At 51.5% G+C, this 14549-nt stretch overlaps 1 protein-coding gene across 1 annotated transcript in view; it reads right to left on the bottom strand.

Moving 5' to 3' along the window:
• Window positions 1–7346, bottom strand: part of NDUFAF4 (NADH:ubiquinone oxidoreductase complex assembly factor 4) — an 80044-nt gene extending 72698 nt beyond the window's left edge. Inside the window, exon 1 of the mRNA XM_069606415.1 lies at window positions 7154–7346. Within this exon, the coding sequence (XP_069462516.1) occupies window positions 7154–7286 (133 nt within the window). The 5' untranslated portion in view covers window positions 7287–7346. The remainder of the gene's footprint in view (window positions 1–7153) is intronic.
• Window positions 7347–14549: the final 7203 nt, after the last annotated feature.

The following is a 14549-nucleotide window of genomic DNA, read 5'->3' as shown; positions in this document are numbered from 1 at the left end:
TCAAAGATTGTATCAATAGATCAACATTTAGTGTTGGGATCCAGTCCAGGATTCTTCCTTTGGACTGGGTGAGGGAGTTAGCAATTTGGATGAAATGTATTTCTTGGAGGGACGTGTATAATACAGTGGCTTTGTGGTACATTTTATCATTAAAACCAAGGTTAATGGGATGACACATTTTGTATTAGGTTTGAGGAGGGGTGATGAGTAGAGGGATGTCAGATTCTGGGTTGTTGGCCTTAATTGAAGATCTGTAGACTATGACAAAGTTGGTTGTGGTTTTTGGGTCGGTTGGGAGTTTGAGTAGAAGGAGTTTGTATCCATCCACTTGGCTAGGATAGCTACTCCACCTCCTATGGTATCCTTGTGTTCAGCCCCAAGGATGGTATAGTTGGGAGGGATGATTAGGACCAGTAAGGGACAAGAGGCTTGGTGTAACCACATTTCTGCGATGGCTAGGAGATCTAGACGTTGGTCAAGGAGTAAGTCATGTATGTCAATAGCATGCGCTCCTAGAGTGCGCATTTAGAAGGGTGCCTTTGAGACTGGGATTGGACACTGGCCATGGCGAGGAGAGATCCGTAGGCGTAGCAGGGGTGATGTAGGGAGTGTGCATCTTAGGCCGTGAGGGGTCACACTTTGGTGTAGTAATGGCGGTAGTCTGCATCTTGGGCTGTAAGATTTCCTGGTGCTGCTGCAGTGTAGGAAGGTGGGGGGGGTTGAGAGGTGGTAGACCAGAGGTGTACCGACGGGGGTGGTATAGGCATATTCGTGTGGATAGTCTTGATAACCTTGTGAGCCCTAGGATGGAGCGGGTGAAGGAGTGTAAGGTTGCTGGCGTTCTTGATCTGAGGCACTTGCGCAGAGATGTTCCTGCGCATGGGGTAGTGGACCCAAGTAGAGTTGCGGGGCTGGTGGACTGGGTAATCCCAGTGGACTGGCTAGGTGTTTGGGAACTATAAAACTTCTGGGCTGGGTGGCGATTGTTGTGGTGTTGCAGGGCCAAGTTGCTGGTGGTGGGCAAGAGAGGGGGTGTTGCCAGGGGCACTAAAGTCAGGCAAGGCCATTCCAAAACTGTACAGTAAATATTGAAGTTAATTTTTTGAGGAAAATGAAATAATTTTTTTTTTTTTAAAAAGTATGCACATTGTTATACTTTCCTGATAACATTGTAAGAAATTCAGCTATTTTCCAGGTGTTTATGAAGAATCCTGAGGGGCTTAGAGGCCAATATGTATGGGGGGGGCGGGGTTGGGGTTTGTTACGTTCCGCCCTGCGTCCCGCTACGCGGTGACGCAGGGCGTCCTAATAAAAGCCCCGCCCCCGCGTTCGGGAGGCAGTTCCGGGGCAGACCTGACATCAGCGTGGGTGTATGTCATTTCAGCTCCCGCTGGAGCTGCGCCACAGGCCGCGCGGCCTAATCGCATTACGCCAGCCCCCGCGCGCAGGTCGCGGGCCTTCCACTTAACAATGGCGACGAGGAGAGACGAACTCCACGACAGGCTCGGTGCTCTGAAAGCACCATAACGCCACACAGCCATCGCGGCTAAATTTTTGGACACCCGGTGGGGGTGCCATCACACACGTGACCCCCGACCCCAAAAAAAAAAAAAAAAAAAAAAAAAATTCTCTACCTCATCCATTCATGCTCTCTGCCACTAAGACCATAGTTCTTCCCTCCGGAAACGGGAGAACCAGGTGGCATCGGACATCCAACACAAGAGAGCAGCATCACGGCGTGTGGGGAGTGCCAGGCCCTGAGTCGTAACACGGTGCCTGGATACGGCGGCACCTCCAAGGTAGGCCCAACGTCGCAGCATTGGTGGCCGTCAGAGGCACCTACGACAACACGGATCAGGTCCACGCCAACATGGCGGCCGGCACATCCACGCCTGGGCCCTCCACGCCATCCAGAATTGCGGCAAACCTGTCCATGACGCCACCTCCACCTCGAACACAAGGCACTTCGTCGACACTGGTCCAGCCTTTGACCCTTTCACGGATCCGTCGTCATGCGGACCCAGATGGCAGCTGTGGATCCAGAAGTTCGAGATGGCGATGGAGTGCAAAGAGATCACAGCGCCCAGGAAACTGAAGGCACACCTTCTACTCAGCGTGGGTGACGAGGTACTGCGCATTTTCAATTCCCTGAACGTTGATGATGGCCAGGATGGGTACCGAAGCGCGAAAGAGGCCCTCACTGATCACTTCCTCCCTCAACTAAACCCAGACTATGAGACGTTTCTCTTCTGCACCACCTTACAGGCAGCGGAGGAAACCCTTGATGCGTACCACACCCGCCTGAGAAAGTTAGCCATGTCCTGTGAATTCACGAACGTGGAGAAGGAAATCAGGAGGCAGATCATCAACGGGATTCATTCGGAAAAATTGAGGCGCCTGATACTTAGTGAGAAGGGTATCCCCCTACAGCGGATCCTTGAACTGGGACGTCAGAGGGAACTGGCACACACCAGAGCGGCCAACATGGAGGCTACGCTACACAGGCTGCAACCTGCTCTCAACACGGCTATGGTGGCCCGCATCACCAACAAACAATCCTCGAGAGATGACAACAGTGGTGGATACGGCCAAAACAGGTGGCAACCGCGCATTCCGGGACCCACAGAGTGTGGCTGGTGCGGTGGCCCTCGACATGGCCGTCGCAACTGTCCTGCTCAAGGCACCACATGTGGAGCATGTGGCCAGAAGGACCATTACGCGAAGGTATGCCGATCAACGGACACCCCCATACAGCCCCCGCAGAACCAGCCGGAGAAGGTCGCGACTAAGAAAAAGAAGCAAGCCAGTGCCAGAAGGGTCGCAGTGGCCAGCTCTTCCACGGAGGATGAAGGGGATGATATCTCGGCGATGCTGCAGGCCCCCTCCAAGGACACAGACAGGAAAGGAAGGAAGGTATACCTGGTGTCTGCACTATGCCAAGACCGAGGACCTCGAAGAAAAGCCGCCCGAAGGCGCAAATGCATGGTAACCATCCAAAACCAGTGCATTCTGATGACCATCGACACAGGCGCTTCGGTGAACGTCATGCCTGAAAGCATTTTCCTGACTCCAAGTCCTACACCAGAGCTGAAAAGCACCGACACTCTGTTATATGCATACGGCTGTCGAAAGCCCCTGCCGGTAATTGGCAGGTTCCGCACCACGCTGGAACACGGAAAAAACAGACTATGGTCCAAAGTCTATGTTGTGAAGGCAGGTGTTGAGAGCCTCCTGAGTGGGGACGCAGCGGAGGACTTGGGAGTGGTCCAATTTATCTGCCATGTCAACGAAGAAAAGGAAGTGGAGCAGATGCTGAACCAATACCCTGACTTGCAAGAAGGCATAGGCTGTCTAAAAGGCAAAACCATCAAACTTCATATTGATGAGACAGTGCAGCCGAAAGCCGTCCGGCACCGGAGAACGCCGTTCCACATGAGAGAACAAGTGGAGCAGGAACTCAAGGCACTGGAAGAAGCGGGTATCATTGAGGAGGTCACAGGGCCCACACCGTGGGTCTCTCCAATGGTGGTAACACGGAAGCCCAAGCAGCCTGGAAAGGTACGGATCTGCATAGACATGCGCCTCCCCAACACTGCCATCAAAAGAGAACGCCACATAACCCCAACAATCGACGAGATTGTGGCTGACCTCACAGGGTCGAGTATATTTTCAAAGATTGATCTCAAGGCGGGGTATCATCAACTCAAACTCCACAGAGACTCTCGATACATAACAACGTTCTCTACACATTTGGGGCTGCGGAGATACAAACGCCTAAGTTTCGGAATATCGTCTGCCGCGGAGGTGTTCCAGCAAACCATCCAGGAGGTCATCCGGGGCATCCCTGGTGTCCTCAACGTGAGCGATGATATTCTGATTCACGCCCCCGACAAAGAAACACACGTCAAGAGGCTTCACGCCCTACTGGGCCGACTACAAGAGGTTGGGCTCACAATACACCGGGAAAAGTGCGAGTTCCTCAAATCCGAGATCACTTTTTTCGGATACAAGTTTGGCAGCACAGGCATCTCCCCTGACCCGCAGAAGGTCGCAGACATCCAGGCGGCAAGCCCACCGATGACCCCCACAGAAGTGCGCAGTTTTTTTAGGCATGGCCACTTACTGCGGGAGGTTCATCCGAAACCTGGCCACACTATCTGAGCCGCTGCGGGAACTCACGAAGGCCAACGTCAAGTGGGAATGGGGGCCAACATGCCAGGACTCGTTCGAGAGCATCAAGGACTCCCTCTCAGCTGACACCAAGATGGCCTACTACAACACTGAACTGCCCACAGAACTATTCGTAGATGCCAGCCCCGTGGGGCTCGGAGCCATCCTAATGCAAGTCACGAAGGAAGGGGAGAAGAGACCGATTGCATATGCATCGAGAGCCCTCACAGAGACCGAACAAAGGTACTCACACATCGAAAAGGAGGCCATCGCCGTGCTGTGGGGGTGCCGACATTTTCACCTCTACCTATATGGGCGTCACTTCACGACGATCACGGACCACAAGCCCCTACTACCAATCTTCATGGGAACATCAGCACACCCTCCGGCACGAATCACCAAATGGTTACTGCACCTCCAGCAATATGACTTTACTCTCACCTATCAACCAGGCAGCGGAAACCCAGCGGACTATCTCTCCAGGCATCCGCGAGAGGCCACTCAACAAGAGATCCAAGTAGCGGCAGAGACAGAGGAACATATATGCCAGGTAGTGCGCGCAATGAGGCCCAAGGCGGTGAGCATCGAGGAAATCGAGGCGGAAACGCACCAGGACCCGTGTTGTGACTTAGTGAAAGATGCCATCCTTTCCGGTGATTGGAAGACTTTCATGAGACACACACACAACAGAACAGCGGAAGCGAAAGGGTTTTTGTCCGGCATATTCACAGTGCGGCAAGACTTGTCGGTCACGGAAGGTGGACTGTTACTACGGGGAAACCGCATCGTGATCCCTCTCAAACTACAGGACAGGATAGTGGCCCTAGCACATGAAGGACACCAAGGACTGGTAAGGACGAAAGCCCGCATTCGGCACCGAGTATGGTTTCCCCAGATCGAGGAGCGGGTCGAGACACTTGTTGCCACGTGCCTATCCTGTCAGATAACGGGGGCCCCGCCAGACCCGGAACCCATCATATCAGCAGAACGGGGCCGCTCTCGCTGGGAGGCCATCAGCATTGACTTCTGCAAGCTCCGAGAGGGCCTCCACCTGTTGGTGGCCGTCGATGATCACTCTCGATACCCGGAAGTTGAGGTAGTTGAGTCCACAGCAGCTGAAGTGGTCATTCCGGCCCTAGAGAAAATGTTCGCAACCCACGGGCTACCTATCTCAATCAAAAGCGACAATGGGCCGCCGTTCACAGGGGAGGACTTCAAGAAGTATCTCCAGGAACTCAATGTGAAGTATCATCACATCACTCCAAGACACCCCCAGGCAAATGGGGACGTAGAACGATTTATGAGGACTATCAATAAGGTGCTCAGAGTATCTAAGGCTAACGCCAGCCCCTGGAAGGTTGACCTCTTCCGATTCCTCCGAAATTACCGGGTCACGCCTCACAGCACAACCGGCGTTCCGCCAGCGGACCTCATGTTCGGCACCGTTATCAGATCCTCGATCCCGCATCACCCAAGCAGAACCCCGGACACGGTGAACGAGGAACGCACAGAGAGAAGGAGAAGGGATGCCAACGAACACATGAGTGGCAAGCGGAGAGCGAGGCCGTCCCATCATCAAGTGGGTGACCAGGTCATCATGCTACGAAACCCCTCCAAGTCAAAACTTGACACCAGGTACGAGGAACTCCCATGGACCGTCAGCAACCGGCATGGAACCATGGTAACTGTGACACGAGGAAGACGCCAAGTGACGAGGAACGCGTCATGGTTCAAGGCCGTACCACGTACCCTGTGGACCGATAAGGAGGGCCATCGGGAAGGCGAGGACACTCCTCCCAGTGAAGAAGAGCCGGAGGCCATCCCTGAGGAGAATGGAGCGCGGGATGGAGACTGGGAGCCGGTGGATGAACCCGGCCGCGAGGGCCCGAACAGCGAAGACGGGACAGAGCCGGAAGCAAGGGGGAATGACCCCCGCGAAGGACGATACAGACTGAGAACAACGACAAGACCGCCAGCCAAGCTAAGTGACTATGTGTGGTAGCCGGTGCACTGGTGCCATGAACCCCAATGGCAGGGTGGCTGAGTGTTGAAGACTGAAAGTTTGTTGGACTTCGCCGTTGTTTGGCAGTTAGAGTTATGTGTTTTGTTTTGTTTTATAATAAAGGAGGAATGTTACGTTCCGCCCTGCGTCCCGCTACGCGGTGACGCAGGGCGTCCTAATAAAAGCCCCGCCCCCGCGTTCGGGAGGCAGTTCCGGGGCAGACCTGACATCAGCGTGGGTGTATGTCATTTCAGCTCCCGCTGGAGCTGCGCCACAGGCCGCGCGGCCTAATCGCATTACGCCAGCCCCCGCGCGCAGGCCGCGGGCCTTCCACTTAACAGGGTTAAGCCCCGCTCCCTCTTTACCCACGCGTTAAGTGGGACCCCCCCAGTAAAAAAAAGTCAATTTACACCACTGCATGTGCACGCTAAAAATATCAACCTCACTTAAACATTGGGCGACACAAATTAAACGGACACCATTAGCAACATTCCAGATAACAACGACCAGACAGCAGCTCTCTCTAAAACTTAAATTGGAGGAGAATAGCTGCAGGGATTCCAGCCTGACGTTAACATGGCCGTCGCTTAGGAGATACTTAGATAAATAAATCAGCCTATAAGTAGTAAATTCGGTTGCGTGTCAAAAATACAATAGTACCCGATCTACAGAAGCCAATTACGGGCTTTACACCGGTTGCGCATACCCGTGTCTTTAGCCGGTATTGACGCAAGGCCAGGCAAGTATACGCGCATGCCCAGTTGACGAGTGCTCTTTTCAGCAGAGGACATGATCAAGAAGCACATCTTCAATGTCATTTAAGGAGAATGGGATTGGCGAGCATGTGCGATATACATTATGCATTAAGGAGAATCTCAAAATGACGGTAATTTACAAACGTGCCTTTCGCAATAAGAGTCTGCTTCAGAACTGCGAACACTAAACTCCACCGGAGACAAAAAAAAGCGAGCAGACACTTACGGTTGAGCAATTCTATGTCCTTCTGTGTAGTCGGGTGAAGCGGGGCAGGATTCGGCTTTTCTTTACTGATCACCCGGTGAGCCCTGCTCTCCACGTTGAAATTTTTAAACGCTCTAGTAACCAAGCCTCCCATTGCTTCTCAAATCATGGTAACACACAGCTTCTATCTATTAGAGGAACGGACACAGCAACGTCTCATTTCATCTTGATCTTTGTACGTCTCTTTACGCTCCACGTATCGTGCGTAGAACTACAAGGGGCTGTTTGTAAGAACTGGAAAGCAGATCCATGTAAGAGTACTCAATTGGTTCCATAAAGGTGATCCTTCGGTTCTAACGTTTAGGTGCACATCAATTTAAATGGTGGTATGCATAGTCCTACATATTTTAATGGGGAAAACTAAATGGGGTGTACTGTACATGAACGTAACGTGACGTAAAAGCCCCTGACTTGAAGAACATCTTAAAACGGACAATTTATAAATCTAATTTCTGAGTATTATTGGAAGATTAGAGTGTAAACTAATGAACAGCGATTGGTGATACAAGGGTGCACTGATACAGTGATCCGTATAAAATGTTGCAGCAGCTCCTGAACACATAAAAATGGCAAACTTTCCGGGTTTATGGAAGGGAGGCACTGCGATCACCAATCATCACTCAGACCCTGCCTCCGCATACTTGCCAACCCTACAGATTTAGGCAGTAGGCTACTGCTTTTTAAGCAGTCCTACCGCCTACAGATTTCAGTGACATATCCTACTGCTTTTTACAGTGACAGGTAATGTATGAGACTCTTAAGGCAGGCTGCAGGACAAAGCATGCAACACATATATTAGCCTGTCTGTGCAGTGGGCTGGTAGATGAATACTTTGATTGGGCTCAGACCAATTCACTGAACTGACAGCTGCGTGACTCTGTCCTGCACTCTTGCCGAGACAACCCTTAGGTGAACCACCAGTGAAGGCAAGTGGCAGAGCGTACCACCATCACACAGCATCTGCCTATCAGACTGAGGGGGTATCAGTCACCATGTCCTTCAGTGTTCAACTTGCAATACATATTTACTGCCTGCGCTACTGCTACAGGGCAGTGACCAACGTTGCCTACCAGCTCTGTGTGATTACCTTCTGTGAAGTTAGGTAATTGAATTTGGTGTAAAGTTACCATTCAGAATTATACATTTTTAACATTTCAACATCTTTCCATGTTGTGCTGTTTGATGGGTTGTGTATTTTAGAATGGTTAAATGGTGCCAACAATGTATGTTTTGTATTTTCCTGTGATGTTATCGTTATGGGAATTATTATTTTCGAAACTTGAAAAATCCTACATCTTTTTGGTCACAGAATGTTGGCAAGTATGCCTCCGTCCGCATGAACCTGCCTGACGCAGGACCAGCAGCTGTTTCACAGCTCGTTTTTTCGCAGAACAGGCTTTCTCGCCCACTGCTTGCTAACTTCTTTAAAAGCGAACATAGCGTAACAAGACCATTATTGTGAGCCACAGTTCGGCATCGTCTAGTTTCAATATACCTTACGTTTATTTCCTAAACAGGGTTTTAAACAATGCCTGAATTACGGACCTGATCTTCAACAATTCAAGACTCACCTGTGTCGCAACACCATGCCCAAACACAGCGGTGAAGGCAGTACACATTACATGATTCCACGCTACAGTAACACTATTTTGTTAGCTAACTGAACACATCTGTCTTAAGTTAGTGCCTTAGAGCGTACACGAAAATTGCATGTGCACTTTAGCACTAAGTTCTGCTAAAGTTGTCAAATGACTGCAAGTCACTGGTGGTCTTATCTTCCAGGGCCAGGTGTTGGGGGTCTCTCCATGACCCGTTCGGCGGTTCCCGTGAGCCCCCAACCCCACAGACATAGGCACACACATCTATTCTGCTCGGGCTCCCCTGTCGCACTCCCGCGCCGGGAACGCCCCCTTTATTTATAATGCAGGCAGCGGCGTGTAACGTCATGCCACCATGTGCACGTCCCTTAAGGGGGCAGCACCACACTCCTCCTTTTCCATGAGGACAAACAACAATATTTGAACAGTCTCCAACACCAAACAATAACATCAAAACAATACAATCATAAACTCCCCACACACAGCTTTATTCACAACCACCCTGGATCCCCATAACTATCACATGAGGCCCATGGGCCAATTATGAAACATGTCCCAGCACGTAATCGTTGAGGTAAGCGGGTTTCCCTCGCCCAGCCCTCTGGGGGTACCTCCCGCATACCTCCGGCACGGGCAGTCCATCTGGTGGCACTCGCCAGGCTGGGGATGTGGGCATGGAGGAGTGGCGTCCACCTTCGACTGGTGCTTCCATCCTGTCGGGTTCAAGGGGAGGCTCATTCCTGGGGTCCCCTAGCTTCTTAAAGAAGCTCACATTCTGGGTGACAGCCGACCTCCCGTCCGAGGCCATCACCATGGACCCCTTGACGGCCGCTACATCAAGTGGTTCAGGTTCATATGGGAGAGAGATCTTTCCATGTGGATACCTGTTCCTTATGAGCACCTCATCCCCCTGTTTCAGTTGTTGCCGGCGGAGTCCTCTCCTCGCATTCTCTTGTTCCATCCGCAGCCGGCGATCCAGCTCCACCTGCTGATCAGCGATCACTCCAGGCTCCTTATCCCCCACCTCGGGCAGCAGCCCACAGGGACACCGATTGAACAGGGCCTCGGCTGGTGTGACCCCCGTGGAGGCATGGGGGGTGGTGCGATAGACTCGTAAGAACTGGTAGAGAGCCCTCTGCAGGCACTGCCACTGGCCTTGCGCTATCCGGAAAGTCTTATTCAAAGTTCTCATCAACCTCTCGGTCTCACTGTTGGCCCGCGGCCAGAGCGGGGTGATCTTCCGATGTTGGATCCCATACCCCTCCATCAGTTCTGAGAAGCGCTCGCTCTGAAACGGCGCCCCATTGTCTGAGCACAGGGTGCGGGGGAAACCGTGGGAGACAAACACTTTCTCAATGGCCACCAGCACATGCTCAAAAGCCACATAATCCACGAATTCGACCTCCGGATAGCGGGAGTACTCGTCCACGATCACCAGAAAATGTGTGCCCACTGTGGTGGATCCAAAGTCCGCATGCACCACCTCCCATGGCCGCGTCCCCCGGGGCATTGCTTCGATCGCCGGCTCTCTTTGCAGCAGGGACGCCGCCTGGCACCAGACACAGGCAGCAACAAAGTCATCAACCCTCCGTTCCAGCTCAGGGAACCACACCTTGAGCCTTAGCCGAGCCTTGGTCTTGGCGATGCCTTGGTGTCCATGGTGGGCCAGAGTGATCACCTCCTTGATCTTAGCTTGGGACACGACTATCCAGTCACCCCTTTGTAGGAGGCCAGATGCCGAGAACGATAGCTCGTCCCTCACCTTCCACAGTTGTTCTAGCCCCACCTTGGCTTCTTGCGTGCGCCCAGCCAGGGACTCCAGCATGGTCTTCCATGAGCCATGTTGCATCGTGTGTTTCAGTATTTGGAAACACTCATCCTGAGCTGCCGCCGCCTCCAGATCTTCGAGGGGCATGGCATTGGGGGTTGCCGCTTCCACTACCATGCGAACGTGATCGTCCGCCACCTCGGCACACGTGTTCTGCTCCTCTTTGCTGTCCATACCGGGATGCCTGGACAGATAGTCCGCCGCATTGTTCACACCAGGCCTATACACTAGGGTGACACCATATTCGAGGAGGGCAAGCATCCATCGTTCGATCCTCACCAATGGTTTGGACGAGGACCCCACCAATACGGGCAGCAGGGGTTTATGGTCTGTCACAACAGTCACTGGGCGGCCCAGGACGTAGAGCCGGAAGTGCCTGCACCCCCACAGCACTGCTAGGGCCATGCATTCTATCTGCGAGTATCGCTGTTCAGTGTCGGACAGCGCCTTGCTGGGGTAGGCCACGGGGCGAACATCGCCATCCTGATCAACCTGCGTCAACACAGCCCCTAGGCCGAACGGGCTGGCGTCCACAATGATTTCTGACGGCAGGGTGGGGTAGAAGAACGCCATGTTGTCTTCAGCCATGAGGGCCCTCTTAATGTCTTCGAACGCCGCCTGTTCGAGAGGGCCCCAGTGCCAGGTTGTTTCCTTCTTCGTGAGGGCCCTCAGGGGCTCAGATCTGGACGCAAGGTTTTGTATGAATTGACCACAGTACGTTACCATACAGAGAAAACTCCTCACATCCGACACGACTCAGGTGGTTGGGCCTTCTTAATGTCCTGCACCTTCCTCGAATCTGGCGACACAACTCCTTCCTTGAACACAAATCCAAAGAATTCGATGGTCGGGCGTAAAAACTCACACTTCTCCCTGTGGAGCGTGAGGCCCAGTGATTGCAGGTTCTCAAAAGTCCTGGCCAACTTGCGCAGGTGGTCTACCTCAGTCTTGGCAAACACTAGCATGTCGTCACTAATGTTTAGGATGCCATCTAGGTCAGCGAGGGCACCTCTGATGATGTTTTGAAACACCTCCGCTGCCGATGACACGCCAATACGGAGTCTTTTGTACCTGTAGAGTCCACGATGAGTGGTGAATTTGGTTATGTATCTTGACTCTGGGTGCAGGATGACTTGGTGATAGCCAGCCCGGAGGTCCAACTTCGAAAAGAAGCGAGCACCTTGTACCTCCGCAATGATATTGTCGATGGTCGGGGTCAAGTGCCTCTCCCTTTTGATGGCCTTGTTGCGTAGCCTCATGTCGACGCATATGCGGACGGAGTCGGGTTGCTTCGGCTTCCTTGCCACCACGATTGGTGAGACCCAAGGTGTAGTACCCTCCACCTTCTCGATAATGTCTAGATTCACTAGATTGTCCAATTCCTTGTCCACCTGCTCCCGGAGATGGAATGGCACCCTCCGATGTTTCAGGACTACAGGCTGCACAGACTCGTCAATGTGCAGCCTCACCGGGTCACCGGCCATTTGACCAATTCCGTGGAACAAAGCAGAATATTTATCCAGCAAATCATATATGCCCTTGAGATATACAGAGTAGGCAAAGCTGCCGATGCCTAGGGCCTCTGCCGCAGCACAACTCAGGAGGGTATTTGTCCTCACCGGTGTGACGTAGAAGCGTGCCGTGATCTGCGAGCCATCATGCTCCACCTTTGCCACAAAATCACCGTCCAAAGGAATGGGTTCCGACCCACTGAAAGGAAAGATGCAGGCCTTCGGAATGACCAGTCTGGGAGGTGTGTCCATTGCATCATAGTGTCCACAGGCCATCACATTGACCGATGCCCCTGTGTCCACGAGCACCGGGACAGACGACTTGTTCACTTCTGCCACACACCTCGGTTGGCGTCTGTTCTTTGACTTGAGGGCCCCCACACTGAACACGAAAAAGATGTTCTCTTCCTCTTCTTCCGCGGGGGCGCCCTCCTCACCCTGGTCGACCTGGGCCACGTTCGGGGGGCGATTTTGACGGAGGAACCCCGACCGAACCGGGCCTCTGGGCACCATCACTGGCAGGGCCGCCTTACACACGCGGGAATAGTGATCCACGAGACCACACCTTCCGCAAGTTCTCCCCGCTGCAGGGCACTCAGCAGGGTGGGGTGAGTCATATCCACACTTCTGGCACGACTCACCAGCTCACCCACCCCTATCACGGAGGCCGGTTCCTGGTCTTCTGCCACCCCGCCACATGGCACATACCTTCTCTGTCTTTACCGGGCGCAATCCAGCTTCCATCCTGGACGCCCAGGCCTCCGACACTTCATGGCAACGCCCCAGCTCAAGGATGCGGGCAAGTGTAGTGCCTGGTTCTCTCAGCACCTGCCGTCTCAGTTTTCTTGACGAACAGGCCTGAATAAGCATAGATAAGCTAAGCAGCTATTTTTGGTAAAAACCCCTGTGGTTGAGGGCAGTAATATTGACAAAGAGAAAAGAGAACTGCTGTGTATGACAAAAGCAGTGTCAAGGCTGTGGAGGAAGACAGAAAGGATATGATGAATTTTCTAATTGTCCCTTCCTCCCATCCACATCTAACCCTATAGTGCGCTGATGTACCGCCTACAAACAGGGGACAGGATAAGAAGATAAACTATTAACTTCTATTCATTGTTAAACATTCAGCCTTGTTCCTATCATGCCCATCAACTACTCTCTTCCACTATGTGTATGTGTTTGGAAGAGACAAATAGCCAGACAAACGGTCGGTGCAGTTAGTGGTTTAGTGTACACACATCCTCTGGGTTGTACATAACTTTAATGGCCAATATTGTTATCGAAAAAAAAAAGAAATTAAAAAAAAAAAAAACTTTAATGGCCAAAGGATTGTGTGTAGACCATGTGCACCGAAATTCTTTTAAAAAAAAATAAAACACATACAATTCGGACACTCCAAATTAGTGTCACAAACCAACAAAAAAGACGATACACACTCCACTTGGTGTTTTTCAAGATGTAAGTACTACAGCATCAAGCGGGGTGAAGTAAAAATTGCTCACATACTACAAGGTAGGTTGATATCTATTTAGTGTAGCAATTACTGTCTACCGTTTCAGCGGCAACTTGTGTATTATGGCCACTTTCTTCAGGACAGTCTTTTGGTTTTAAACAGCAGAATAGGTCAAATCAGTACCTACCAAGTGTTCAAATCTAGTAAGGTGAGACTCACGGGAGCCAGGATGCAGTCTCTGCAGTCGTAGCAGCAAGGACCAGGGATTACCACCCTTCTACTGGAGACTTCATCTCCCTTTGTGAACCTAGAGGATACATAGGGCAACTAACCTTCCATACTCAGGGTCACCCAGTCTGCTCCAGCCCCAAGACATAAAAAGGAGGTGATAAAGTAAACTTCTGCCTTACTAGATTTGAACACTTGGTAGGTACTGATTTGACCTATTCTGCTGCTGTAAATATTTTTAAAAGCATCAATAAAGTAAAATAACTTTTTCTGGGAGTAAAAATGGCTGATAAATTCACCACACAGTACAAATTCAGCCAAAGGTTGCAAAAAGAGGTGTGGTTGGAGGGAAAATGGGTGGGAATAGGAGGACAGTCCTATAGATTTCACTTAGCAATGGGCGTTAAATGGGTGGGACACATAGCCAACTACATAAATCCATCCTCATATATCATCTGCATTGAAAAGCATTACAAGCCTACATTCAAAGCCCCTGTTTCAAGCTCTTATGTTAAAGCTTGTATTTTAATGACAATAGTTTCGGCTTTAAAGGTAGCGCTTTCAGCTCCACCTAATAGCCAAAACTAAAAATGGGCTTAACTTGGGTCCTGCAAAATCAGGTTTTGCTCCTGGTTTCGACCGTTACCTACCTGGGTTTTGTGTTAGACACTTCGCAGAGTATTGCCTCCACTATGTCCTGTCCAACGATTAGAGTAAACCAACTAGCAGCGCAAATGTG

The sequence above is a fragment of the Ambystoma mexicanum genome, chromosome 4p, assembly GCF_040938575.1.
Source record: "Ambystoma mexicanum isolate Mex_15411 chromosome 4p, UKY_AmexF1_1, whole genome shotgun sequence".
In the NCBI taxonomy this organism is placed as follows: domain Eukaryota; kingdom Metazoa; phylum Chordata; class Amphibia; order Caudata; family Ambystomatidae; genus Ambystoma; species Ambystoma mexicanum.
This window is presented reverse-complemented; position numbering and strand designations above follow the sequence as displayed.